This window comes from Schistocerca americana, chromosome 6, assembly GCF_021461395.2.
Source record: "Schistocerca americana isolate TAMUIC-IGC-003095 chromosome 6, iqSchAmer2.1, whole genome shotgun sequence".
Taxonomy (NCBI): domain Eukaryota; kingdom Metazoa; phylum Arthropoda; class Insecta; order Orthoptera; family Acrididae; genus Schistocerca; species Schistocerca americana.
Genome location: NC_060124.1, coordinates 355,056,651 through 355,083,501, shown reverse-complemented (window position 1 = coordinate 355,083,501; position 26,851 = coordinate 355,056,651). Strand labels below are relative to the sequence as shown.

Below are 26,851 nucleotides of genomic sequence, written 5' to 3'. Positions count from 1 at the left end.
TTCATGATGGCACCTGAGCCTCTCTCGAGCACTGTGCACAAATGAGACTCGGACATTGCCGCAAATATGTTAAAAATGTACTCATCAAGTCCAAATTTGATTTTCATTTGTATGCCAATGTAGCTGCTGTCTGGAATTTGACATGCACGTAATAATTAAGAGTCAAATAAAGAAAAATTATGTTGCTGTATTCTTTATGATACATTGAATCAGTGAATCAGTTCTAGATTCAAAGGTCACTTATGGTATACCTTTCTGGGGTTTGTCAAGCAGGAAAATATTTACCATGCCGAAAACAGTTATCAGTATAAAACACCTGCATTGTTAGCTGCCTCATTTGGAAGATAAGCTTAGTTGTGTGTCAGAATTTTTGCTGTCTTTTTAGAATGGTAAACTGGCTCCAAAAATTTTACATGTAATGTAGTAGGTATCATAAAAGAGCAAAATGCAAAATGAATACCTTTCACGTATTTACATATATAAGCCAACTTCAGGTATTTCTTTTGTGTAGGAGTGAGATTACAGGTGTCAGATAAATTCACTTCAAAAATCTAGATTTAAGCACAATGTTAGTGGTGTTTTCCCATTATCTTTCTCTGATTTTATCAAAACTCACACTCTCATCATGATATGAATGGCATTCAATAAGTAATGCAACACTTTTTTTTCCTTGGCCAGTTTCAAGTGACAAATACAGAATTTGTTGTGCAACATCATGGAATATTCCTGCTTTAGTCCCTATAGTTTCATTGTGTTCTGATGGGTGGAGATTGAAATATGGCATCCCGGCTATTACACAAGTTGAAAATATGGTCACTATTTTTTATAAACTTAAATTTGCCATATTTCGTGACAGTACCTTTTCCATTAGACGTTTGCAAGCAAATATAAGTCTTGTCTTCAGTTGTCTAAGTATGATTCCACAGTGCATCGTTGTCGGCTGCAGAAAATGACGTTGTTCAGCGTGTTTCTCTTATTTTGGTGTTTCAAATACAGTTTCTTCAAATGTAGTTTCTTCTTTTTAGTTAATACAAAAATAATAGTAACATAATTCAAAATTATTTATGACGGCGACCTTCACATTGTTCTTCCGTCAACACACACCAAGAGTTAGCTTCCGACTCGGACTGACTATAGTCAAAGACTACTCCAACGTCAAAGATATTTTACACAATCAGTTTCTTTGCTATTCTTCGATACATTTTCTAATAGTAATCAATATGCTTTTACTCTCAAAAACAGAAGTAAATTAACATATAATAAGACAAATTATAATAAATTCTGACAAAAATATAAGAAAACATTTTCAATTCAGTATCGACAAATACGGTAAAAAAAATAACATCTCCCAGATCCGTTACAAGATGCTATATGGAGACTTGTAAGTGGCATTTGTAACAGATGTGCTCCAAACAGAGAAGTGTCATTGAGTTTCTTTTGGTGGAAAACCAGAGCCTCGTAGATACTAATAGGTACTTGCAGAATGACTTCAGAGACATGGCAGTGAACCAAAGCTTGGTGATTCTAGGCACAGCATCTGACATCATTGCAAAAAGGTCAGGCAAACATGTCCTGTCTCCCATGTGCTGGCTGGCTGCACACAGCTGTGACTCATGTAATGTGTAGCTACAAGGTCTAAGATATTTCCATGACATGTGGGCTGCTGTGCTAGCTTCTCAAGACAGTTTTTCAGAAAACATGTTGAAAAGTATTTCTGTAAGTCTGTCTGTACTCCCTGCAATGAATCCATAGACATTCCAGTCTATACTTGGCATGTTAAAGTTGCCTCAAACTAGTATTACATGATCTGGATATTTAGGCACTATTGACCATAGACTTACTTTGAGTGACTCTAGAACTGTCACAGCAGAATTGGTGACCAGTAAAAACATCCAACAATTAACTTAGTTTAACCTACACCTGTTCCCCTGACCAGATGACTTCACTGTCACACTCAACTTTGACCTCAGTAACGATAATATTTTGTGAACTGCAACGGACACTCCCCCTCAATTTTATTACAATTACTTTGATAGTTTACTGATAAAATTGTGGGAATCAAAGTGTCTTTATTCTTAATGCTGTTTGACTTCTTGTGCTGTGAATTGACTGGTGAGAGTTCATCAGAGCACCTGAAACTATCGCCTAGCCTAAAAAACCCTCATGTGCACTCCACAAGTATTTTTCTACCTCAGTAGCTGCTTCCTTTGTGTAGTGCACCCTTGACCTATCAAGTGGAGTCCTACAAATCCCCACATGATAATGCGGGTCTAGAAATCTGCAGTCATGACCATGACAGAGTCGACAAAGCATTTGGTTGAGACCCTCCACTTGACTCCAAACCAAAGGACCCCAATCAACTCTGGGAACAATGCTGCAAATTGCAAGCTCTGTTTGCAACCTATGCGCAAGACCAGCAGTCTCCCCATCTCCACCAGCCTCCTGCACAAACTGAGGATCGCCTCATAACCCATGCGACAGGCATTGTTGGTGCCAACGTGAGCCATGAAATGCAGATGACTGCACCCTGCACACTCAATAGCCACAGCCAAGGCCACCTCCACATCTCCGATGAGGCATCCCAGCAGACATACCTAGCGCACATTGGCTTTCTTTTCGGCCATGAATGCTATCTGCCTAAGGGACTCCATAATGTGCCTAACGTTGGAGCCCCAATAACTAGTAAATCCCACCCTCCCTCCCCTTCCCCACTCCATTTGCCTGCTCTGACCCTGCTGAAGGAGCAGACACCTATCCTCCACACACAGGGTGAATACGCGAGGCCAGGCGGCCAGTCTCCACAGTTGCCCTCTGCCACAACCAATGCAAACATCTTTGCAGTACAGCCTTCTGTGAGACATTCGGGAAGAGTGTCTGTGCAGTTCTGAAAGTTACCAACAGGGATGAGGAGCCATGTCAACTCCAGTGCCATTTCCAGCTGTGCTAGATTTCTCGGTTGAGGATCCATGACATGAAAAGCCCGATTCAGATGGTCCGATAGATTCTCAATTGAGTTTAAATATGGGGAGTTTGGTGGCCAAAGGACTATGGTAAACTCATCCTAGTGATCTTTGAACTGCACACTTACAGTACAAGCTGAGTCGCATTGCCCTACTGGTAGATGCCATCATGCCGAGGAAAAGCAAACTGCATGTAGGGATGGACACGGTTCTGAAGGGTAGATCCTACTTTGGTTGACCCATTATGCCTACCAAAATGAGGTCATCGCCCAGGGAAAGCCATGAAGACATTCCCCAGACTATAATGATCCCTCCTCTGGCCTGGACCCTTCTGATGATTGTTGTTGGTATTTGCTGTTAGACATTTCACACCAATGGAGCATCAGATGTGACTAATCCGAAAAGGCCACCTGTTGCCACTTATTGGACATCTATTTGTGATGTCTGCATGTAAAATCTAGACTTCCTTTATCAACGTTGAACAGTGGTCAGCACGGATGCATGAACCAGGTGCTTGCTGCGGAGGCCCCTACGCAGCAACTTTCGCTGAACTGTCGTTGAGGAGAGACTGTTGAAGCCCCCTTGGTTCATCTGGGCAGTCAGTTGCTCAACAGTTGCACATCTATTTACCCAGACACATCTCTGCAATAGCCATTTACCTCTGTCATCTATTGCCCATAGTGCACCGGCCCAGATTTTGGATAGGGCCGTTTTGCCTTGCATGCTATACTTTAACCAAGACAGCACGTGAAAAGTTTAATAACTTAGCCATTTTGGTAATGCTTCCACCCTTGTCCCAAAAGCCAATGATCATACCCTTTTGGATGTTGGATAATTCGCTCCGCTTCTGCATTAGAACAATGACTGCACTGTTTTCCATGCCTGCTGGACTTGCTATATACAGGGTGTCCCATTTATCCTGACCACCCTAAATAACTGTTTGTCTAGATGCAAATTACAAAATGTTTCAAGCAAATTGTAGCTTTGTTTTTTACAAAGATATGAACAGCAGTATGACTTGTTTAAATGGCACTCTGTATATCTTATTTGGTAGTTCATTTCCTCTCCTAAAGACCTATTCAAAAATGTATTGCAGTGTACCATTCATTGAAAGATAATATGATTAATTACATAACACAACATTGACGTTGATGCTCCCAGAGCTTAGTGCAGGTACTTGGGGTAATGGAACACATCCACGTACTGACGCTGACAGAGGACAAATGTAAAAATAAGTAGAATGCACACCCATCATTCTGTCAACCATCATCAGTTGAAGAGTTGTGTGAGTAGAATGTACAACAATGAAGAGACGGTAGAAATGCTGCTCATCTGTGGGGACTTTAAGTTAGCAGAACAGTAATTGCAATACTGTTGTCTTATGTATGGGTACATTTAGTACAGTAGTTTAGTCCTTCTAAATACTGTTGTGTAGAGTAGGCATACAGTAAAGGCTGTCCCACCTACAAACTGCATCGACATAATGTTTCTTTTATTGTTCTGGTAAACCTTCCGGGATGTAAGGTCGTGGTCCATGAAACTCTTCAGCTCCTAACGTTTCGTCCAGAGCTGCGCTGGACATCTTCAGAGGGGTGTTTCTCCTCCAGTGAGTCTTGCCGACTGACGGGTCGGACGTCTGAGAGCGACTTATATATCGTATGAAAGCCTTCATACTATGATCTTTTATTGTTGTTGTTGAAGGTAGACGAAATGCTATGCAGGCAGCGGAACTGTACATAGAGTGATACCCTGACAAGAACTCACCTTCCAGATGGATGTTTTCTCGTCCTGTCGCAACACTTCAGGAATCAAAGTTTCAACTCATGACAGCGCAATTGTCATAGCACTCACTCAGATAAAGCTGCAGAAGTTACTATTTTCGCTTCCATTGCTATGAATCCACATGTGAGTACATGACAGCTTGAACACGAGATTGGCATTACTAAAACCATGACAGCTTGAACACGAGATTGGCATTCCTAAAGCCAGTGTACATAGTATTCTTACACATCACTGGTTCCATCCTTACCATGTACACCTACATCAAGGATTGCATGGGAGTGATTTTCATAATTGTTTACAGTTCTGTCAGTGGACACAGCAGCAAATCCTTGCAAACCCTAACTACTTCTCCAATGTTCTATTTACCAATGAATGTTCCTTCTCAAACAAAGGACAGGAAAATACGAAGAAAATGCATTATTGGTCAGCGACAACCCATGATGGCTTAGACTGGTGGAACATCTGCGTCAATGGAGAGTTAATGTCTGGTGTGGAATGCTTGGTACTACAATTATTGGCCCTTATTTCATCAATGGTAGTCTAAATGGCACAGTGTATGCGAACTTCCTCAGATGAATTCTTCCTCCTCTTCAGGATGAAGTGCCACTAAGAACTAGAATGCTTATGTGGTATCAACTTGATGGATGTCCAGCACATAATGCCTTGTGTGCACGTCTTGTTCTGAACCGAAGGTATTCTACCAGATGGACTGGTCATGGAGGAACAGTTACTTGACCTCCTAAGTCTCCTGATTTAAATCCTCTGGACTTTTTTTCTTTGGGGATGCATTAAAAACGCTGTCTATTGCGATATTCCAGCAACTCCAGAGGACGTGCAGGGGAGTATTGTGCTTACTTGTAATTCTCTTCAGCAGACAGCATTGGAAGCAGTAAATAATAATAATAATAATAATAATAATAATAATAAACCCCGTGAAGGCCCGGGAAAAGAATAGGCCCCAGGTATGTTCTGCCAGTCGTAAAAGGCGACGAAAAGAACAAACCACTAATATGGCTAACCCCCCCCCCCCCCCCTTTTAGTGTGATTAGTTGGTTCAGGACAGAAGTAATGAAGCCTTGGACAAGCGCTGTCATGGTCGGGGATGACGCTTGAACCCTATGCCCGTCCACAATGGTAACGACACTGCTAGCCACACGGAAAATGATTTAAATCCAAATAGAGGTGTTTTGCAGGATATGCTTCCTGCAACCACTCTAGAAGGAAAACAAAGACAGAGGATGAGATGGTCAGATGAAGTTAACCGACACCTCATGTTCTGTTATTACCAAGCAACAAATTTAGGAACCAACACAACTGGATAAAGATCACAAGCATACACAACATTTATTACCAGATACCCAGGATTAAAATTTTTAACAGAACAACGACTAGCTGATCAGATCCGTGTAATAATAAAAAATAACAGGATACCCCAGTCAGAATTAGAAAACATCAAACAACAAGTACAACAAATACTGGAACAAAATAATGTGCAATCAGAAGAAGAAGAAAATACAGTAATGGACTCAAACATCCCAGAGCAAACAAGCAAAGAACAACACGCATCAATTAAACAATCAGAGGAAAACGAAATCTTAAGACAGCCACCAGAACAAGCACAAATAGAACATGAAGTGACACACATGTTAGATATAGAAGAAAAATTTCAGCGGACATATATAGAATACAAAGACACAAATACAGACATTAGACCATTCTTGCATAGACCACCAAATAACCCACAAGTCGAAACAACAATAACAACTATCAACACAATCATACACAACAAAATAAATGAAAATACAACTATGGAAGAGTTACAACTACTGGTTTATATAGGAGCACTCACTACACTAAATATACACACTAGGCAGAGATCAGAACAAAGCAACACACAGAAGAAACCCACAAAACCAGCATGGCAACACAGGCTACAGATCAGAATAGAAAAACTGAGAAAAGACATCGGACAGCTAACACAATTTATAAGAAATGAAATATCAGACAAAAAACAAAAAAGGTTAGGCAAAATCTCGAAACAAGAAGCGATAGAGCAACTAGATGAAAAGAAGCAGAAATTACAATCATTGGCCAAACGACTTAGAAGATACAAAAAAAGTGAAAATAGAAGGAAACAGAACCAAACATTCAACACAAACCAAAAGAAATTTTACCAGACAATAGATAATACACACATTAAAATAGACAATCCACCAAACATAACAGACATGAAACACTTCTGGAGCAACATATGGTCAAACCCGGTACAACATAACAGGCATGCACGGTGGATTCAAGCAGAAGCAGACACATACAAGATGATACCACAAATGCCTGAAGTGATAATTTTGCAACATGAAGTCACCGGAGCAATTAATTCTACGCACAATTGGAAAGCCCCTGGAAAAGATAAAATAGCAAATTTCTGACTAAAGAAGTTCGCCTTAACACATTCATGTCTAACTAAATTATTTAACATATATCTAAAAACAAAGATGATGTGACTTACCAAATGAAAGTGCTGGCAGGTCGACAGACACACAAACAAACACAAACATACACACAAAATTCAAGCTTTCGCAAAAAACTGTTGCCTCATCAGGAAAGAGGGAAGGAGAGGGAAAGACGAAAGGATGTGGGTTTTAAGGGAGAGGGTAAGGAGTCATTCCAATCCCGGGAGCGGAGAGACTTACCTTAGGGGGAAAAAAGGACGGGTATACACTCGCGCACACACACACATATCCATCCACACATATACAGAACAACCACCTAAATTATTTAACAGTTACATTGCAGACCCATACACAGTCCCTGATACACTTACACAAGGAATAACTTATCTGAAACCTAAAGATGAAGCAGACACAGCAAACCCAGAAAAATATCGCCCCATAACATGCCTACCAACAATATACAAAATATTAACTTCCGTCATTACACAGAAATTAATGACACATACAACACAGAACAAAATTATAAATGAAGAACAAAAAGGCTGCTGCAAAGGAGCACAAGTATGTAAAGAGCAACTGATAATAGATGCAGAGGTGACATATCAAGCTAAAACTAAACAAAGGTCGCTACACTATGCATACATTTACTACCAAAAAGCTTTTGATAGTGTACCCCACTCATGGCTACTACGGATATTGGAAATATACAAAGTAGGTCCTAAATTGATACAGTTCCTAAACATAGTAATGAAAAATTGGAAAACCACACTTAATATCCAAACAAATTCAAATAATATCACATCACAGCCAATACAGATTAAGCGTGGAATATACCAAGGAGACTCATTAAGTCCTTTCTGGTTCTGCTTTGCTCTGAACCCACTATCCAACATGCTAAATAATACAAATTATGGATATAATATTACTGGAACATACCAACACAAAATCACACATTTGCTATACACGGATGATCTAAAACTACTGGCAGCAACAAATCAACAACTCAACCAATTACTAAAGATAACAGAAGTATTCAGCAATGATATAAATATGGCTTTAGGAACAGACAAATGTAAGAAAAATAGCATAGTCAAGGGAAAACACACTAAACAAAATTACTTATTGGATAACCACAGCGACTGCATAGAAGAGATGGAAAAAACAGATGCCTATAAATATCTAGGATACAGACAAAAAATAGGAATAGATAATACAAATATTAATGAAGAACTAAAAGAAAAATATAGACAAAGACTAATAAAAATACTGAAAACTGAATTGACAGCAAGAAACAAGACAAAAGGTATAAATGCTTATGCTATACCAATATTGACCTACTCATTTGGAGTAGTGAAATGGAGTAACACAGAACTAGAAGCACTCAATACACTTACACGATCACAATGCCACAAATATAGAATACATCACATACATTCAGCAACAGAAAGATTCACATTAAGCAGAAAGGAAGGAGAAAGGGGATTTATCGACATAAAAAACCTACATTTTGGACAGGTAGACAATTTAAGAAAATTCTTTATAGAGCGAGCAGAAACTAGCAAAATACAGAAAGCAATCACTCATATAAATACATCGGCTACACCATTGCAATTTCATAACCACTTCTACAACCCTTTAGGTCACATAACATCAACAGATACAAAGAAAGTAAATTGGAAAAAGAAAACACTACATGGCAAACACCCTTATCACCTAACACAGCCACACATCGATCAAGACGCATTCAACACATGGCTAAGAAAAGGCAATATATACAGTGAGATGGAAGGATTCACGATTGCAATACAGGATCAAACAATAAACACCAGATATTACGGCAAGCATATTATTAAAGATCCCAATACCACAACAGATAAATGCAGACTTTGCAAACAACAAATAGAAACAGTAGATCACATGACAAGCGGATGTACAATACTAGTAAATACAGAATACACCAGAAGACATGACAATGTAGCAAAAATAGTACATCAACAACTTGCCATACAACATAAACTAATAAAACAACACATTCCCACATACAAGTATGCACCACAAAATGTACTGGAGAATGATGAATGCAAATTATACTGGAACAGAACCATTATAACAGATAAAACAACACCACATAACAAACCTGACATCATACTCACCAATAAAAAGTAGAAATTAACACAACTAATTGAAATATCCATACCCAATACAACAAATATACAGAAGAAAACAGGAGAAAAAATTGAAAAATACACCCAACTGGCTGAGGAAGTCAAGGACATGTGGCATCAGGATAAAGTTGACATTATACCAATAGTACTATCAACTACAGGAGTCATACCACACAATATCCACCAGTACATCAACGCTATACAGCTAAATCCAAACATATATATACAACTACAAAAATCTGTAATTATTGATACATGTTCAATTATTCGAAAGTTCCTAAATGCAATGTAACATATACCGTACAGTTAAATGGAAGTCACGCTTGATCAAGGTCCGCGTCACTTTCCATTTTTAACCAGACATAACGTCTGAGAAAGGAAAGATAATAATAATAATACGAGTGCACCAGTGTATTGGTGTCCAGGGTCACCACTTTGAGCACCTTTGAATGTTCTACTCCTGGACAATGGTTCAGGAGAGTCAAAGTCAATTTTGTATTGTGTGTTTTACTTGGTTTTCATTTGTTTTCTGACCACTCCAGCAAGTGGATGGGTTTGTGATCCTGGGCTCAAAGTCAATGTTGTGTTATGTAATTAATAATGTTGTGTTTCAGTGAATGGTACACTGTGAAGCATTTTTGAATAGGTCTTTAGGAGAGAAAATGAATTACTGAGTAAGATATACAGAGTGCCATTTGAAAAAGTCATACTGTTGTTCATATCTTTGTAAAAAACAAAGCTACTATGAAGGCAGTCATGCTGATTGATGTCCCCCTGATGGCTAAAGAACATCTGCTTGAAACATTTTGTAGTTTGCTTCTGGACAAACTATTATGTAGGGTGGTCAAGACAAATGGGACACCCTGTATATCCTCCTCTGCTAGTGCTGCCATCAGCCATTTGTGACTGGTTATTGCACATTGATGTCCAACAGAGGTGGTAGTCACATTAATGTGACTGGACTGTGTACAATGATACATGTAATTTGTTTCATCCAAAGACATCAAGCATTGTGGTGTTCTTGTAAAGTGCAGGTGTAGACACCAAAAAGTTATGGGATTGAATCCAGCTCAGATCCTGGAATCTACCTGTCTGTCTTTAACCTAGCCTTCACCTCTCAGTGATGTGCAGACTTTTCAGGAAGGACACATAGTTTGAGTTCCGCATTAAACTGCAGGTTCCATTTCCCTGCTAGAATTACTAGTGTAGGTTATGGACATGTACTTGTAAGTCACCAGTGTGGCATCCAGTCGAAAGACTTCCACAGGACATTGAGATGCTAGGGGTTATTATTATTATTATTTGTTCTTTCTTTCAGCTAGCTACAGACCACATCAATTCAACAGTCTCTTTTTCCTACCTTTAACTGCTGCTCATTGCTGCTGCATTCATTTCTGGTGTTATTATTTTCTCTCTTAGCACCATGGCTTCCATGTTTTTAGCTTTAGCTTTTTCTGGAAACCATCATTTGTTTGCAGGTCTTCCTTAAGCAGATCGCATACTGAGATATGTGTAGGAGAAGTGTCCACTTGTCATAGATATTCTTCAACTCGTATGGACTATGCCCCTTTGGTTTACTTAGCTTCAGAATAGATTAATATTAGCAGATATCCTTCCTGGGAACATTTGTATCATATGGCCATAAAAAGTAGTCCTTATGTTCCAAATCATTTCACTTATCTTCTTCACATGTTTATACATTTCATAGTACTTCTGTACTTGCTGTTTTCTGTGATGGAACCCAAGATTTTTTTCAAAATCTTTCATTCTTTGGTCTCAAGTTTCTGCATTAGATCTTTATTGTTTAGTGTGAGAGTCTCAGCAATATACACAGCCTCTGGTCCAATAACAGTACAGTAGTATCTAATTTTGACATTTAAGTATGTCGCTTTCTTTTTGTGTTACATTGGTGGATAAGTTTGTAGCATTTTTCCATAAGTTTAATAAACCCAACAGATACACATAACAGAGATTTTAGCCACCAATAATATATTCTCTCTCAAACGATGGAAAGTCGAGGATGGGTAACAACAATATTATGAAAAGGATAGATTGCTACTCATAGTATAGTGGAGATGTTGAGTTGCAGACAGGCACAGAAGAAAGACTACTAAACATGTAAGCTTTTGGCCAGAATGCCTTCTTCTGAAATAGGCAAAACACACACACACACACACACACACACACACACACACTCACACACACACATATATATATATATTCACATTCACACTCACACAAAACCCAACACGCACACACACACACACACACACACACACACACACACACACACACACACACACACACACACGAGCACTGCCTCTGGATGTTGAATCCAAACTAGCTTCGGCAGCCAGTGTGTGTGTGTGTGTGTGTGTGTGTGTGTGTGAGAGAGAGAGAGAGAGAGAGAGAGAGAGAGAGAGAGAGAGAGAGAGAGAGAGAGAGAGCGAGCGCTGTGTTTGCGTGAATGTGTATTTGTATGTTGTCTATTTTAGAAGAAGGCCTTCTGGCCAAAAGCTTACATGTTTGGTAGTCTTTTTGCTGTGCCTGTCTGCGACTCAACATCTTCGCTATATCGTGAGTAGAAATCTATTCTTTTTGTAATACATTTTCCTTCACATTTACAACAGTCTGCCAGTGCTGGGGTAACTTTCCAATTCTGCGACTGTGGAATTCATGTGGTTTTGAGCTGAAGAATTCATTGAGCCAAATTTGGAGCACATTTTCACCCAAATAGGAAGTTCCTTGAAGATTGTTCGATAGGTAGCAAAAAAATTGAAAATCTGAGGGTGCAAGATCAAGTGAACAAGGTGGGTGTGAATGACTTTCCAACCCAACTTCTGTATAGTGTTTCATGTGAGCCTAACAGAATGCGGGCAGGCATTATCATGGAGTAGGATCTCTTCACACAGTCTTCCTGGTCACTGTGCTTAGATTGTGACTCCATGACATCTCAATTGTTGACAAGAAATATCAGCAGTGATGGTTACACCTCAGGGAAGCAATTTTTGGTAAACTACACCATCACTGTTTCAGCAGATGCCTAACATTACCTTTTTTTGTTGCACACAAGTCTTTGTACAGGGAGTTGCAACTTTGTTTGGGTTCAATCATTCCATTCTTTTACTTATGTTAGTATAAAGACATCATTTCTCACCACCAGTAGTGATAGAAAATAGGAATGATCAGTGTTGTTCACTAGCCAATTGATGACAAGCAAGCAGAGATGCACCTATGCCCACCCTCTTATATTTGTGATTTTTACTCAGAGCATGTGCTGCGTATAATCCTGATTTCTGAATTTTCCACATTGCATGCAAATGTCACATGATTGTTGAATAATCATAGTTCATCCCATTTGCTAGTTCTTGAGTTCACTGACATGGATCATTGTGGATTAATGTGTGCAAATGATCTTCATCAAACCCCAAAGGTCTTCCTGAATGTGGAGAGTCACTAATGTCAATATGACCCTCCTTAAAATGAGAGAACCATTTTCTTGCTCTCTCCAATGGCATTATCCCAATGCATGGTGCAAATATATCTGGCTGCTTTGTTGCTGTCACCTTTGTATTGAACTCAGACAGAAGATGACGTTAGAAATGTTCTGATTTCTCCACCTGGCTTTTCATTTTCTAGTGTCCACAACTCCACTCACTGTCTCCAGATGACAAAATGTGCATATGTAAACTCAAAAAGCAACAGTGAACTACAAATAAATAATGATAATTGTTAAATAAACCCATAGCAAGCGGAGGAATACCAACATGTGAAACAAGAACACTATGAAATTATGCACCAATCTAAGAGATGCCTTTAGTTAGCTGGTAGGCCATTTCAATTATGTTAATGCACAACATGAATGTTTCTTCCTCTTATAAGTTAGGGTGTACCCATTCACTTAGGTATTTAAACTTTTCTGCCTGTTTAATTTTTCCTATTCCAACTTTCAGTTTTCTTGAAACTGATTTTATGTTTGTCATGAAGTGTGTCTTCTCACAGTAGATTCAAAATCCATCCTTTGCTGTTTGTGTCTTCAGTTGGTTAAGTTGTTATGTTGCTGTATCTATGGAACACCTTACTTCTGAAAACACCAGCAACATTACATATTAGATAACTTATTTTTCCATTTATCGTCCATTATTTTAGATATTCTGTGATTTCCACCATATCTATCCATAATTGAAGACATCAGTTGTAAACAATTGTAAGTGGCATTTTGACTGTTTTGAGAAAATGCACTGTAAAGTTTCAGTAAATTTCCATAAATAAGATATTGCATGTACATCTTCTTCTATCCAGATACATCATTGTTTTCACATATATCTACTGCAAGGACATGTTATTAAAAATGATAAGTTCTACCCACAATTCTGTTCTTAAAATTTCACCAGTTGGTGCTTAACGTTGTTATTTGCTCACCAAGAGCACTTAACATCAGTTACCATTGTTTACTTGTTGGGCTGGTCAACAAAACATTACTGTGAAACGTCTTCAAAATACAAATGTGGAAAGTGCTTTTACAGATAACACTTTTTGACCCTAAACAACATTGTAGTTATGCATTTTGCTTATCATAGCCATTAAGCTGCCAGTAATTCTTGAATATGTGTGGCATGTCTTCTTCACTTATGTGCTTGGAGTCCTTTATAGAGCATTCAAGCAGGGGGCCTATACATTTTCATACATCACTGCCCCTCTTGCCTTTATATGTTATATATTCATTTCTCTTTTTCTTCATTTGTTCTGGATACCTCCTTGTTTTACCCTCCTGTGACATATCTGTCAGATCTGCTGATAGTTTGCATCGACTGCATCTGCTTGCAGAATGTCAGAGTCTGGTGCATCTTTGGAAGGATACATTTCTGTGATCTTCCCCTAAATCTATAAAAAATCAGAGCTATAAGCTCTACAAATCCTCTGCATATTCCAGAACATTTTCATGCACAAAAGTAAAATCCAACCATTGATAGTTCATAGTACGTATTCATCCATACATCACTTATAAATATACACAAACACGGGCCTTATAGGCTATTTAAATGCCATACTAATGTGCGTAAGCAGGCAGTACACATTTGACTTTTGTGTTATAACTGTTTCTTCCTCCCTCACGTATTTTCTCAGTTTATATGTTCTTTTATCAAGAAGGGATGACATGAAAAGGGGGCAGTGATTTTTACCCGATAATCCTATGAGAGATTCACTGGTTGGATAATGGATTTCAGATCATACAATGTAAACTTTCATGGCCGGTATTGTCTTCACTTAAAACTTCCGGGCTGTCAGATCTGCTGATAGTTTGCATCGACTGCATCTTGGCCGGTATTGTCTTCACTTAAAACTTCCGGGCTGTCAGATCTGCTGATAGTTTGCATCGACTGCATCTGCTTGCAGAATGTCAGGGTCGGGTGCATCTTTGGAAGGATACATTTCTGTGATCTTCCCCTAAATCTATAAAAATTCAGAGCTATAAGCTCTACAAATCCTCTGCATATTCCAGAATATTTTCATGCACAAAAGTAAAATCCAACCATTGATAGTTCATAGTACCGCAGTCGGAGACGAAATGTGAGGAGACAGTTTTATACTTCGACCATGGCCTATCAGCCCGGAAGTTTTAAGTGAAGAATGGATTTCAGAATTAGTGATTGCAATAAAATTTATCTAAAATGGGAGGATCAGTTATAAAGAAGCATCTTACTTACACAACAGTGTAAGTGTGTGGGGTTAACTGGAAGGCCTGTGATCTTATTAAGAAAATGTTAGCAGTTGTGCCATTTCCTCTTTAACCAAGAAATGCCATGGCCATGTTATTTGAAACTGAAATAATGGCAGAATAATTTGAAGCTATTGGACTTTGAAATACTCAAACTAAACATTTGAGAAGATGGGGTTCTTGGCCGTACAAATTGTGCTAACAGCATTGACAATTTCCACTAGCCAAATGCATCTCTTTGTTATTGGCATATGGCAACAGTACCACAGACAATCCAAAAGCTGTATTAAGAAATGTGGGTAATTATCTAATATAGTGGTGATTAATGTTAATTAAATTATTAGAACACTGATTGAATTTTTGTCGTTGTCTTCAGTCCAGAGACTGGTTTGATGCAGCTCTCCATGCTACTCTATCCTGTGAAAGCCTCATCATCTCCAAGTAACTACTGCAACCTACATGCTTCTGAATCTGCAGAGTGTATTCATCTCTTGGTCTCCCTCTATGACTTCTATGCTCCATGCTGCCCTTCAGTACTAAATTGGTGATCCCTTGATGCCTCAGAACACGTCCTACGAACTGGTCCCTTCTTCTAGTCAAGTTGTGCTACAAATTCCTATTCTCTCCAATTCTGTTCAGTACCTCCTCATTAATTACATGATCTGCCCATCTAATCTTCAGCATTCTTAAATGTATTTTATGATATTTCCACAACAATATCATTTATGTAAATATTGTAAAATTTATTTAAGTTAATTTCTGATTGAATTAACTTAAATATATTTTATGACATTTACATAAATGTTGTTGTTGTGGTATTCAATCCAAAGACTGGTTTGTTGTAGGTCTTCATGCTACTTTATCCTGTGCAAGCCTGTTCATCTCCGAGTAATTACTGCAACCTACATCCTTCTGAATCTGCTTGCTGTATTTATCTCTTGGTCTCCCTTTATAATTTTTACCCCCCCACTCTTCCCTCCAGTATGAACTTGGTGATCCCTCGATGCCTCAGAATGTGTCCTACCAACTGATCCTTCCTTCTAGTCAGGTTGTAGCTCAAATTTCTCATTTCTCCAACTCTATGCAGTACATCCTCATTAGTTATGTGATCTACTCATCTAATCTTCAGCATTCTTCTGTAGAAACACATTTCAAGAGCTTCTATTCCCTTCTTGCCTAAACTGTTTATCGTCCGTGTTTCACTTCCATACATGGCTACACTCCATACAAATACTTTCAGAAAGATCTTCCTGACACTTAAATCTATACCTATGTTAACAAATTTCTCTTCTTCGGAAAGCTTTTTTGTTCTCACCAGTCTACATTTTACATCCTCTCTACTTCGAGCATCATCAGTTATTTTGCTCCCCAAATAGCAAAACTCATCTACTACTTTCAGTGTTTCATTTCCTCATCTAATTCCTTCAGCTTCACTTGATTTAATTTGACTGCATTCCATTATCCTTGTTTTGCTTTTGTTGATGTTCATCTTATATCCTCCTTTCATGACACTGTCCATTCCATTTAACTGCTCTTCCAGGTCCTTTGCTGTCTCTGACAGAATTACAATGTCATCGGCGAACCTCAAAGTTTTTATTTCTTCTCCATGGATTTTAATTTCTACTCTGAATTTTTTTTTGTTTCCTTCACTGCTTGCTCAAAATACAGATTGAATAACATCAGGGACAGGCTACAACCCTGTCTCACTCCCTTCCCAACCACTGCTTCACTTTCATGTCCCTCAACTCTTATAACTGCCATCCAGTTTCTGTACAAATTGTAAATACCTTTCGCTCCCTGTATTTTACTCCAACCACCTTCAGAATTTGAAAGAGAGTATTCCAGTCAACATTGTCAAAAGCTTTCTCTATAAATGTAGGTTTGCTCTTCCTTAATCTATCTTTTGAGATAAGTCGTAGCATCAGTATTGCCTCACGTGTTCCAACATTTTTACGGAATCCAGACTGATCTTCCCCGAGGTCGGCTTCTACCAGTTTTTTCCATTCGTCTGTAAAGAATGCGCTTTAGTATTTTGCAGCCGTGACTTATTAAATTGATGTTGGGTAATTTTCACATCTGTCAACACCTGCTTTCTTTGGGATTGGAATTATTATATTCTTCTTGAAGTCTTAGGGTATTTCGCCTGTCTCATACATCTTGTTCACCAGATGGTAGAGTTTTGTCAGGGCTGGCTCTCCCAAGGCTGTCAGTAGTTCTAATGGAATATTGTCTACTCCCGGGGCCTCGTTTCGACTTAGGTCTTTCAGTGCTCTGTCAAACTCTCTACGCAGTATTGTATTTCCCATTTCACCTTCATCTACATCTTCTTCCACTTCCCTAATATTGCCCTCAAGTACATCTCCCTTGTATAGACCTCTAGATACTCCTTCCATCTTTCTGCTTTCTCTTCTTTGCTTAGGACTGGTTTTCCATCTCAGCTCTTGATATTCATGCAGGTGGTTCTCTTTTCTCCAAAGGTCTCTTTAGTTTTCCTGTAGGTGGTGATGTATGCTTCTGTATCCTTACATTTGTCCTCCAGCCACTCCTGCTTAGCCATTTTGCACTTCCTATGTTACACATTACAAAATGGTTGCTCCACCTGTAATGGAAAGGGTGTCTAGTCATAACTAAAGGTGAAAGAGAAGTGTGTCTCCTTCGAGGCAAGAAGAGAAACATAAAAAGAAATTATTTAAACAAAATACATCACAGAGCATAATTAAAGGTCCTATACTCAGCTCATTGGTGCTCTGTTGATATGGGCTTGTTATAGGGTGTATGGTTTTCAAGGTGTGGATACAACTATGGATAATGCTTTATAAGAAACCAATGCAAGTAATCTTACTACAGCATGTCCACAATGTTAAGGATGGTGCTTAACATGGCTGCCATCCCACTGTCACGTGTAAACTATGGTAACTGACATGACTTAACAGTGTTTATTGCTTTATGAAATATGCACATTTACATGAAGAGTAACACCTTTTGATGTGTGTTTCCATTCAGGAATCCATGCAGGATATTTATCAGAGTCATATGTATCCACATCATCCTCCGATTCGTACAGGCTCATTCCTGGAAAGCATTTTCGAGGCATGAGCACTGCATCTGTTATGACAATAGACAGCCATGTTTGTGGTAGTTGCCGCTGTTTACTTGCCCACATCCTGCCAATGTCACCACTAGCTAGAATCCAAATTTTGCGGTAGAGCTGCTATCCCTCAGATTATTATGGAACATTAACTAATAGAACTAAAATGCATCACTTACTATGTTTTGCATGCAATATCTCAGTTTCCTATAAAGTGTTGCTCACCATTGTTTACAGCTGAAGTCTCCAGTTATCTTCTCCCACTTGTACTCTTCAGTTATTGAACACTTTCATACTAATGTTTCGTTATTCTTTGTTCAGGTGAACACTTCAATCAATTGTTCCAGCGTTATGGTGCTCCAATAATAATACTGAACCTTGTAAAAAAGAGAGAGAAGAAAAAACATGAAAGCATGTTGAGTGAAGAATTTAGTACAGCCATTGCCTATTTAAATCAGTTTCTACCTCCTGATCATCAAATACAATACATTAGTTTTGATATGGCACGCATATTTAAGGGGTGAGTATCAGAGTACAGTTAATGCAGACCATGTGTTATACATAGTACCTATCATTAAGCAAATAATGCATTCTTTCAGTATTGAGGAGAGCATTTGAGAGGTGGTGCTACTGGCAGTGGTAAATTAATGTCTGAAATTTAATTTTAGTATCAGCAATTGCCATTGCAGGAAACGGAAAATCTAAAATCAAGAAAAATTTGGAAGTAAGACAAGAATGCAGTTTGTTCTTTAATTTTTATGCTGACACTGTGCTGAGGCAATGGATAAGTAAATTAATTTTTTAAACTCATGACTTCAACAAAAGGAATTATTCCATGACATTACTTTTTGCTGCTGATCAAATTGTGATTGCTGTAAGAACACACTCCAGACAGTTGCTCATATTTTATCCACAACAGCCAAATCATAATTATGATATATTGTATCTGCAAAGAAAATAAATTTTATGATTTTCAGAGGCCAGCAAAATAATAATAAACAGTCAGAAAACAGAAAGAGTAAATTAGCTCAACTTCTTAGTAAATACTATCTCATTCATGAGAGAAATGGACAAACAAAAGAAAATAAAAAGACTTGATCACATTAGCTGAATAATTAATGAACTCTCAGAACTAAAGTAAGAAAGGAAAAACTACCTAAGTTCTACAAAATGATGTCAGTATCAACCATAGCATGTGAAAATGAGGATTATAACAAAAAGAAATGAAGTACAAGCATCTGAGATGTAATTCCTGAGAAGAGTAGTTGGGTAGACACTAGCTGACAGGTGGAGGGATGCTGGTATCGGAGAAAACTGGGAGTGAAAAGCTGAAATGAGCAGATTAAAGAATACAGAAACAACAGGAAGGATCATGTCACAAGAATGGAAAATGGCAGAGTACTAAAACTAATGACCAATTATTACCCAGTGTGCAGAAGATCTTCAGTAAGACCAAGGAAAAGGTTGAAAGATCAATAATTTAACAAAGGGGATGTAACTGGCAGATGTCTAATACGTGTAAGAAAGAGGAGGAGGAGGAGGAGGAGGAGGAGGAGGAGGAGGAGGGGGAGGGGAAGGGGGGATGAGAAATGTGAAAGATAAAGAATATTGCTACCTTATGAGACAGTTGGCAATTTCTGTTCACTCACCGTATCAGCTGAGAATTATCCCACTGGTTACTTCTCCTGCTCGTTACAAGCTTAGATCTGTGATAAAAATTTTGAGCACACAGCATGTAGTACCAATCAAATTGTACAGTCACTTATGTGGAATATGTAAACAAGGCATCAGAAGCCAGCAGATGAAACATTGTTGATACTAGTTATTTTTCCATGGATAATCAAAATGTCCTTGATGATAAGTGCAATGAGTAGCTGTGGATAAAATGTGGCTGGTCACTATGGAGAACCATCATTTTATTATTGTGGGTGCCAGGGACAGTATTATCACATATAACGAAATTTAGATTGGTAACTTTATCATGGAAACCATACACAAATTAATGCATTGGTGTCAAACTTGATTATCACAGAAGGCCAAATTCATGCAGACAAGTCTTAGCTCAGAAATAGGTGTGCTTGATGTTCTGGGGCACTTTTTTCTCATTGACACACTGCCAAGAGATGGAACAAGTAAAAGCTCTTGTTGTTATATTACAGAGCATGTTTACTGACAGTGCAATAGGCAAGGCTACTGCAGAGACTTTTTGACCATTCTTTATAGCTGACAGTTGTGGTCATGGCAGTAAAAAATGCTGAAAAGTCTCCATTGCAATTGTCAGAGAACATGAGAGTCACTTTTTAGGTCTTTATGAATGACAGTTACATATCACCATTGAGATGTAATGCTACAATTGCTTTAAAAATTTTCATTTGTTATTATTAAAATAATAAAATTCCAAATTGGGTTAGTGGCATGTTTACAGTAAGTATTTAAAGAGACAGTGCTGTGAAAAAAATGCAAGTTTCATGTGAAAGCTTTCATTGGATGATTATAATGATTTTTGTAAAGGCCTAACTCAACAACAATGCCTTGAATCACTTTGTTTAACTCTTAATAATCAGTTGTCTTAACAAAAAATGTTATACAATTTGTTTGCAGAATTTTGTGTGATTGAACTTCCAACAGTGATTAATTGTGGGAAGGTTGACCAAAAGTTATTGGCATCCTTTAGGCATACCAAAGTTTGCACTAAAATGTAGTTGTATAGATAAAAAATCTACTCACCACTTGGTTGCAGGAGAAAAAACACATAATGATATTAAAATTAACAAGTTCTCAGAGTCAGTGGCTATTTTTCTGGTGGAAGGGTTGAGGGGGGAGGAAGAGGGGTGAAGGAAAAGGACTGATGAGGTTTGGGAAATGGGGAGAGTTCAGAAAAGTTGGCCAGAACTGCAGGTCAGGGAGATTTACTGGATGGTATGAGAGGGAAAGACTGGTTGTTGGGGAGTGTAATGGACAATATTTGAAAAACTGAGAGCCTAAAGATAGAAGATAGGGGAATATGCAAGACAGGGATTACTGCCTAAACATCATGCACAAGTTAATAAGAGCAGAAAGCTAAGTGCATTGTATGTGATAGAAGTGAGCAATATGCCTTATCTCCTAATTTCCACTCCACCAGACAACTCTCATCCTTCTGCAAAATCGTGCTGTTGTGTGCCACTCATGTTTCCTTAGATGGTATCATCCACCAAACCAATTTCAGACAGCAACCCCAGCCTTCACCACTTTCTCCCAGACTAATGATAACTGATGATCACAAGAACCAGTCACAACAGTATAGTGTTCTCAACTTCTCACTAAGACACACTCACCTCCTGAATTATCTGAATTACCCAGAGGATCTTACATTCAGCCCTATACCTGCATTTAATCATGTTGCTTTGGCGAAGGACTTACTTTCCTTAACTTATGATGGCAACTGGAAATATCAATTTCCAACCCAGTCCCAAAACCTTCCCTCTAGCAAACCTGACAATGAATCTCGCCTTGAACAGTTTGATCACAATCCCAGCTTGATCCACCATCACTACCTCAAAATCATCCCTTACAAGCCTAAGCCTTCCAAGAATTCCTTACACCCAGAATTGCTTCACAACCCTCCCTCAGATCACTACAATGCAGCCCTAACCTGTCATTTGCAGACCTCTAGGCTCTTCATTCACTAAAAACTGATGACTCCATCACTATCTTCCCAGTGGACAGGATCTACCACTGTGGTTCTTGACCGAAGGGAGTATGTAAGCAAAGGATTATGCCAACTATCTGACACTTCTACATACAGCATCTGCCATCAAGATCCCATCCCTGTGATTCAAACTGACTGCAATCCCTTTTTAAAACATCAGGTCCCTCACAAGGACTAACACTTAAATCCATAGAACTCCTTGCCACAACCAGACTGAACACCCACCTTTTACCTTCTACCTAAGATCCACAGACTCATCACCCTGGCCATTCCATAGCTGCTGGCTTTCAAGCACCCACCAAATATATATTTGCCATATGTGCTCAAAACCTGCAAACTATAGTTTCTTTCCCTCTGTATTAAAGACATTAACCATTTCCTAGATCATATGAAATCTGTGCATGTCCAGCTCCCACCACACACCTATATTATCACAATTATACCACCTCCCTTTATCATCATCCCCCGTGTACATGGTCTGTCTGCTGCTGAACATTACCTCAGTCAGCACCCATCTGATTTGAAACTGGTGACATACTTCCTGCTCACTTTAATCAACTTTATACTTACCAAGTACTGCTTTATCTTTGAGGGGCAGACATACAAACAGATAAGGGGCAATGTCATGAGAACCAGAAAGGCTCCTTCCTATGCCAACTTTTTCAGGGGTTGCTTGTAGAGGGCTTTTCTGGAATCCATAAGCCTTCAAGCCCCTGGTTTGGTTTAAATACATTGATGGCTGCGTTACAGACTCGTGGTGGGGCTGACTTGCTGAAATTCTGGGAATCTCTAAATAAATTCTCCCAATTAAATTTCACATGGCCCTGTTCTGAATCCCATGCAATTTTCCTTGATGTTAACTCAATCCTCACCAGAGGTCAGCTACACACTTCTGTTCACAACACAGCTTCAGCATTCGAGGCAAACATATTTGTTCAGATGCAGAAACTTTACAGCACTACACCACCATTCTCACATCAGTCTTCACTGGAGGTAATTACCCCATCAGCCTACTTCAAAAGCAGATTTTCTGGGCCATCACATCCAATCCTGGTACTGCTGATACCTCCAAAAAACAGCTTTGGAGCACACCACTGGTAACTCAGCCTTGTTCAGAAGCAGATTTCCCAGGTTATCACATACATTCCTCATACTGCTGATCCCTCCAAAAAACAACTTAGGAGTACGCCTCCTGACACTTGCTATTATTCTGCTTTTGAATGTATCAGCTACTTCGACAAGGCTCTGACATTTTGTCCACCATACCTAGAATAGCTTTTTGTCACCCTCCAATCTCCACAATATCCTTGTCTAACACTATGCTCCGTCTGCACCCATTTCCCCATCCTATGGCTCTTACAATTGTGACCACACCCACTGTAAGACTTGCCCTCTGCAACCCTCCTACCATCACTTATACCAGCCCTGTAACTTGCAAAATATGTACTATTAAAGGGAGAGCCACCTGTGAAACAACACATCGTATACCAGCTGTTACGTGAACACTATTCGGCCTTTTATCTTGAGATGGCTACCACCAAGTCATCATTTAGGATGAGTGGGCATAGGCAGAGGGTGTATACTTCACAACACAAAGTATCCTGTTGCAGAGAATGCTCTACAACATGACAGTTGTGACGTTGGTGCCTGTTTCACCATATGTGCCAACTTGATTCTTCCCCGAGACACCAGTTTCTCAGAACTCTGCAGAAGAATGGTACAGAGCAAGCGGCAATCAACTTTTTGGGTGTTCCAACATTAATGGAAACAGAAGAAGTGGTTTGTTCGCGAAACACTTTCAAGAAAATTGTTGAATGCTGAATGATATACAATTTATTTGCAACAAATCAATGCGACACCAGGGTGGAAAACCGAAAATGTCATATCATTCATCATGTCACACACAACAGCAAAGAAATGATTATTAGACACAGATAAATTCCAAATAATTGTCTCAGTGTCTGCATTGACCTGATATGTCACCTAACAACTATGCTTTTCTTGTCTTATGTCAAACAAAAAATGCATGGACAGCAGTTCTCATCATGTGAAGAAGCCCTTGAACCCTTTCTATACATTGTTTTTGTGATACCAACATCATGGGGAAAAAAATGTTTCCAGAATCAGTTCAAACGCATACTGAAGTGTATAAATTGTGAAGGTAAATATTTTGAGAAACAGTAAAATGATCTGTATCAAAAATGATTTTTTTATTGATTTTGTAAAAGCTTAAAAGATGGCCTCATATTTGTCCTTTCATAAGCCATTTTGCACTTCAGTTTATTGTATATTTTGTCATAAGAATGAGACTGCTGAAAAATGTTCATGGTAGGGGCTGAGTGAAATGCCTAAAACAAGCCTTACAATTGCCCCACCCTCTCCCCCTGCCCCTTCATATGGGTGATAATCATATATTTAAGAGTGCAACAGTTCCTAAAAGGAAACTACAGACACAGCCAAAGACTGAGGCATTACTTTATAAGATGTGGCTAAGATGTGGGTGATGTTGATTTCCTTTTAGGATATAATTAAAGACCATTACCTCTTTGCTGCAAGAACATCAAGAGTTCAGAAGAATGTTTCTTTCCTCTGTGATTTGCTTTGTCTTTTCCTGCTAGCACAGAGACAGCTTAAATTGTTGTGAAAGGCAGAAATTTGACATCTTTTCTTGATTATATGTGCTTAGTTTAAACTGAACAACACGCCAAGCCTCATATTGGCAGTGCTGTACCATTTGAGCTACCTGAGATTACCTCATGAAGTAACTCGAGGATTCATCTATGAACTAGCATTCTCTATTCTTTCCAATTCTATACTCCAAATGAACATTTAAGTTTATTTACAGTCTTGATAAAGTTATGCCATTTGTTCAGACATTGATACTTTCTTTGAAGTAGGCACCAGATTACGTAAGCAATAATGGATAAGATCTTAAAAAGATAATATAAGGTTATAAACAAGTATTTATTTGTACATTTCTTTTGTGTACCCACAACATTTATGTGTATATCAGTGTGTGTGTGTGACCTGGTTTTTAATGTTTGTTCTCTGAATCTGTGGGTGTATTGTATGTTAGAAAATTATCTTGAACCAATGTCTATTCCAGGAAAGAGGCCAATGTAATGGGGCGTCTTGGTGACATTGCCCACACAACTGTATGTAAAACTGGAATATTCCACAATCAGTCGCCATACTACACTCAGAATTCTCATGCAATACTTGGTCTTGTTGATAAGAATGAACTTAGTTTTGGAAGACGCCTTCAAACTGGTGTCATTAGAGTGAATTGTGTTGACTGTTTGGATCGAACCAACACTGCACAGTTTGCCATTGGGAAGTGTGCATTAGGATTTCAGGTAAACTTCCAGTGATATATTTTTGTATCTCTGTAACAGAAATGTCAAACTACTCAATACAGACTTATACAGACTCATCAGAATGAAGTACAGTGCTAAAAGTCAGTACATATTACTTTTACTCTCTTGCAGAGTGTATGCTGTACTTATTGTATATGTTAACATCCCATTCTTGCTTTTTCATCTAATAGCATAGTTTGTTTTTGAACCATACACCAATGAGCCAAAACATTATGACCAACTGGTTAATAGCTTGTTTGTCCATCTCTGGAATGAAATACATTACTGAGTCTGTGTATCAGGGATCTGACAGTTTGTTGGTAGGCTTGTGGAGATATGTGGCATTAGATGTATATGCACAGATCATGTAATTCACAAAAACAACAGGCTACTGATTTGTGTACACAGTGATGGTGCCTGATAGGGACCCAGATGGGTTCCATAGGATTTACATCAGGCAAATTTGTTCACCAAGACAGCAACGTGAGTTCACTATAATGCTCCTCAAACCACTGTACCATGGTTCTGGCTCCAAGACATAGACAATTATACTGCTGAAAGATGACATCGCCCTTGGGGAAGACACCAAGCATGAAGGGATGCAGGTGGTGCACAGCTGTCGGCATTTCTTCAAGTACTACCACAGTTCCCATGCAAGCACAGGAAAATGTCTCCCATAGCGTAATACTGTTGTTACCAGTTTGCATTCATGGCATGCTGCATGTTTTGACCCACAGTTTATCTCAATGATGGCATTTGTGGGGATGACCATTGCCCTAGTGTAGCAAAAATGTGAGTCACCCAAAAAGTCGACACGTTTCCATTGATTGACGATTGAATACATATGGTCTTGTACCCACTGGAATCATAATTGACAATGTCATTGGGTCAACATGTGAACATATAGGGGTGGTCTGCTGCAGAGCTCCTGTTCAACAATGTATGAGGAAGGTGTGGTCTGGAACACCAGAATTGTACTCTTTCAGCAGAGATGCCACAGAGCACCATCTATTGTATTTTACAGAGCAGAAAAGCCTCCTGTCAAGCCCATGGTCTGTGAAGACTTGAGGATGTTCAACCATTTAGCGCCTAGTGGTAGTTTCACTGTCCTTCTACCTCCTTCTGTAGATGCTCATGACAGTAGCACATGAACATTCAACCAGTTTCACCATTTTCAGGATTCTTGTTCATGTTAATAATCTGCTGTATGTCAGAGTTGCTTATCTCAATGAATTTCCCTATTTGCAGCCCATATCTTCACTAGGGTGAACCTCCATTTGTCTGCCCAGTTTACATACTTTTGTTATCATGTCACATGCTCATAACACCATCAGGCAGCATCCATAATTGCGATTGGCTGTGGTCACAATGTTTTGGCGTATTAGTGTACATTGCATACCATCAGATTGTTTCTTGTGTAAAGATCTAGCTGATATTCCCCCTTGCAGTTCTACTTTTCAGACAGTAAAAGCCTAAAATGGAGCCATATTCTGTTCACTAGTAAGCCAACCTCTACACAGACATTGCCTACTGAGCATCCTGCCTCAGAAATGCTAATATGAGCCACACTGCACTTTCTTCAACGTAACCGTAAGCATCTATTTCTTTAAGGGGGTGGACTTACTGCAAGAAGCTGG

The 26,851-nt window shown here is 38.9% G+C and overlaps 1 protein-coding gene across 3 annotated transcripts in view; it reads left to right on the top strand.

The window, feature by feature from the left end:
* Nucleotides 1-26,851, top strand: part of LOC124619699 (polyphosphoinositide phosphatase) — a 183,931-nt gene that overhangs the window by 89,103 nt on the left and 67,977 nt on the right. For all 3 annotated transcript variants that reach the window (XM_047146254.1, XM_047146256.1, XM_047146255.1), the window contains 2 exons: nt 18,489-18,687; nt 24,965-25,214. In XM_047146254.1, the coding sequence (XP_047002210.1) occupies nt 18,489-18,687; nt 24,965-25,214 (449 nt within the window). The remainder of the gene's footprint in view (nt 1-18,488; nt 18,688-24,964; nt 25,215-26,851) is intronic.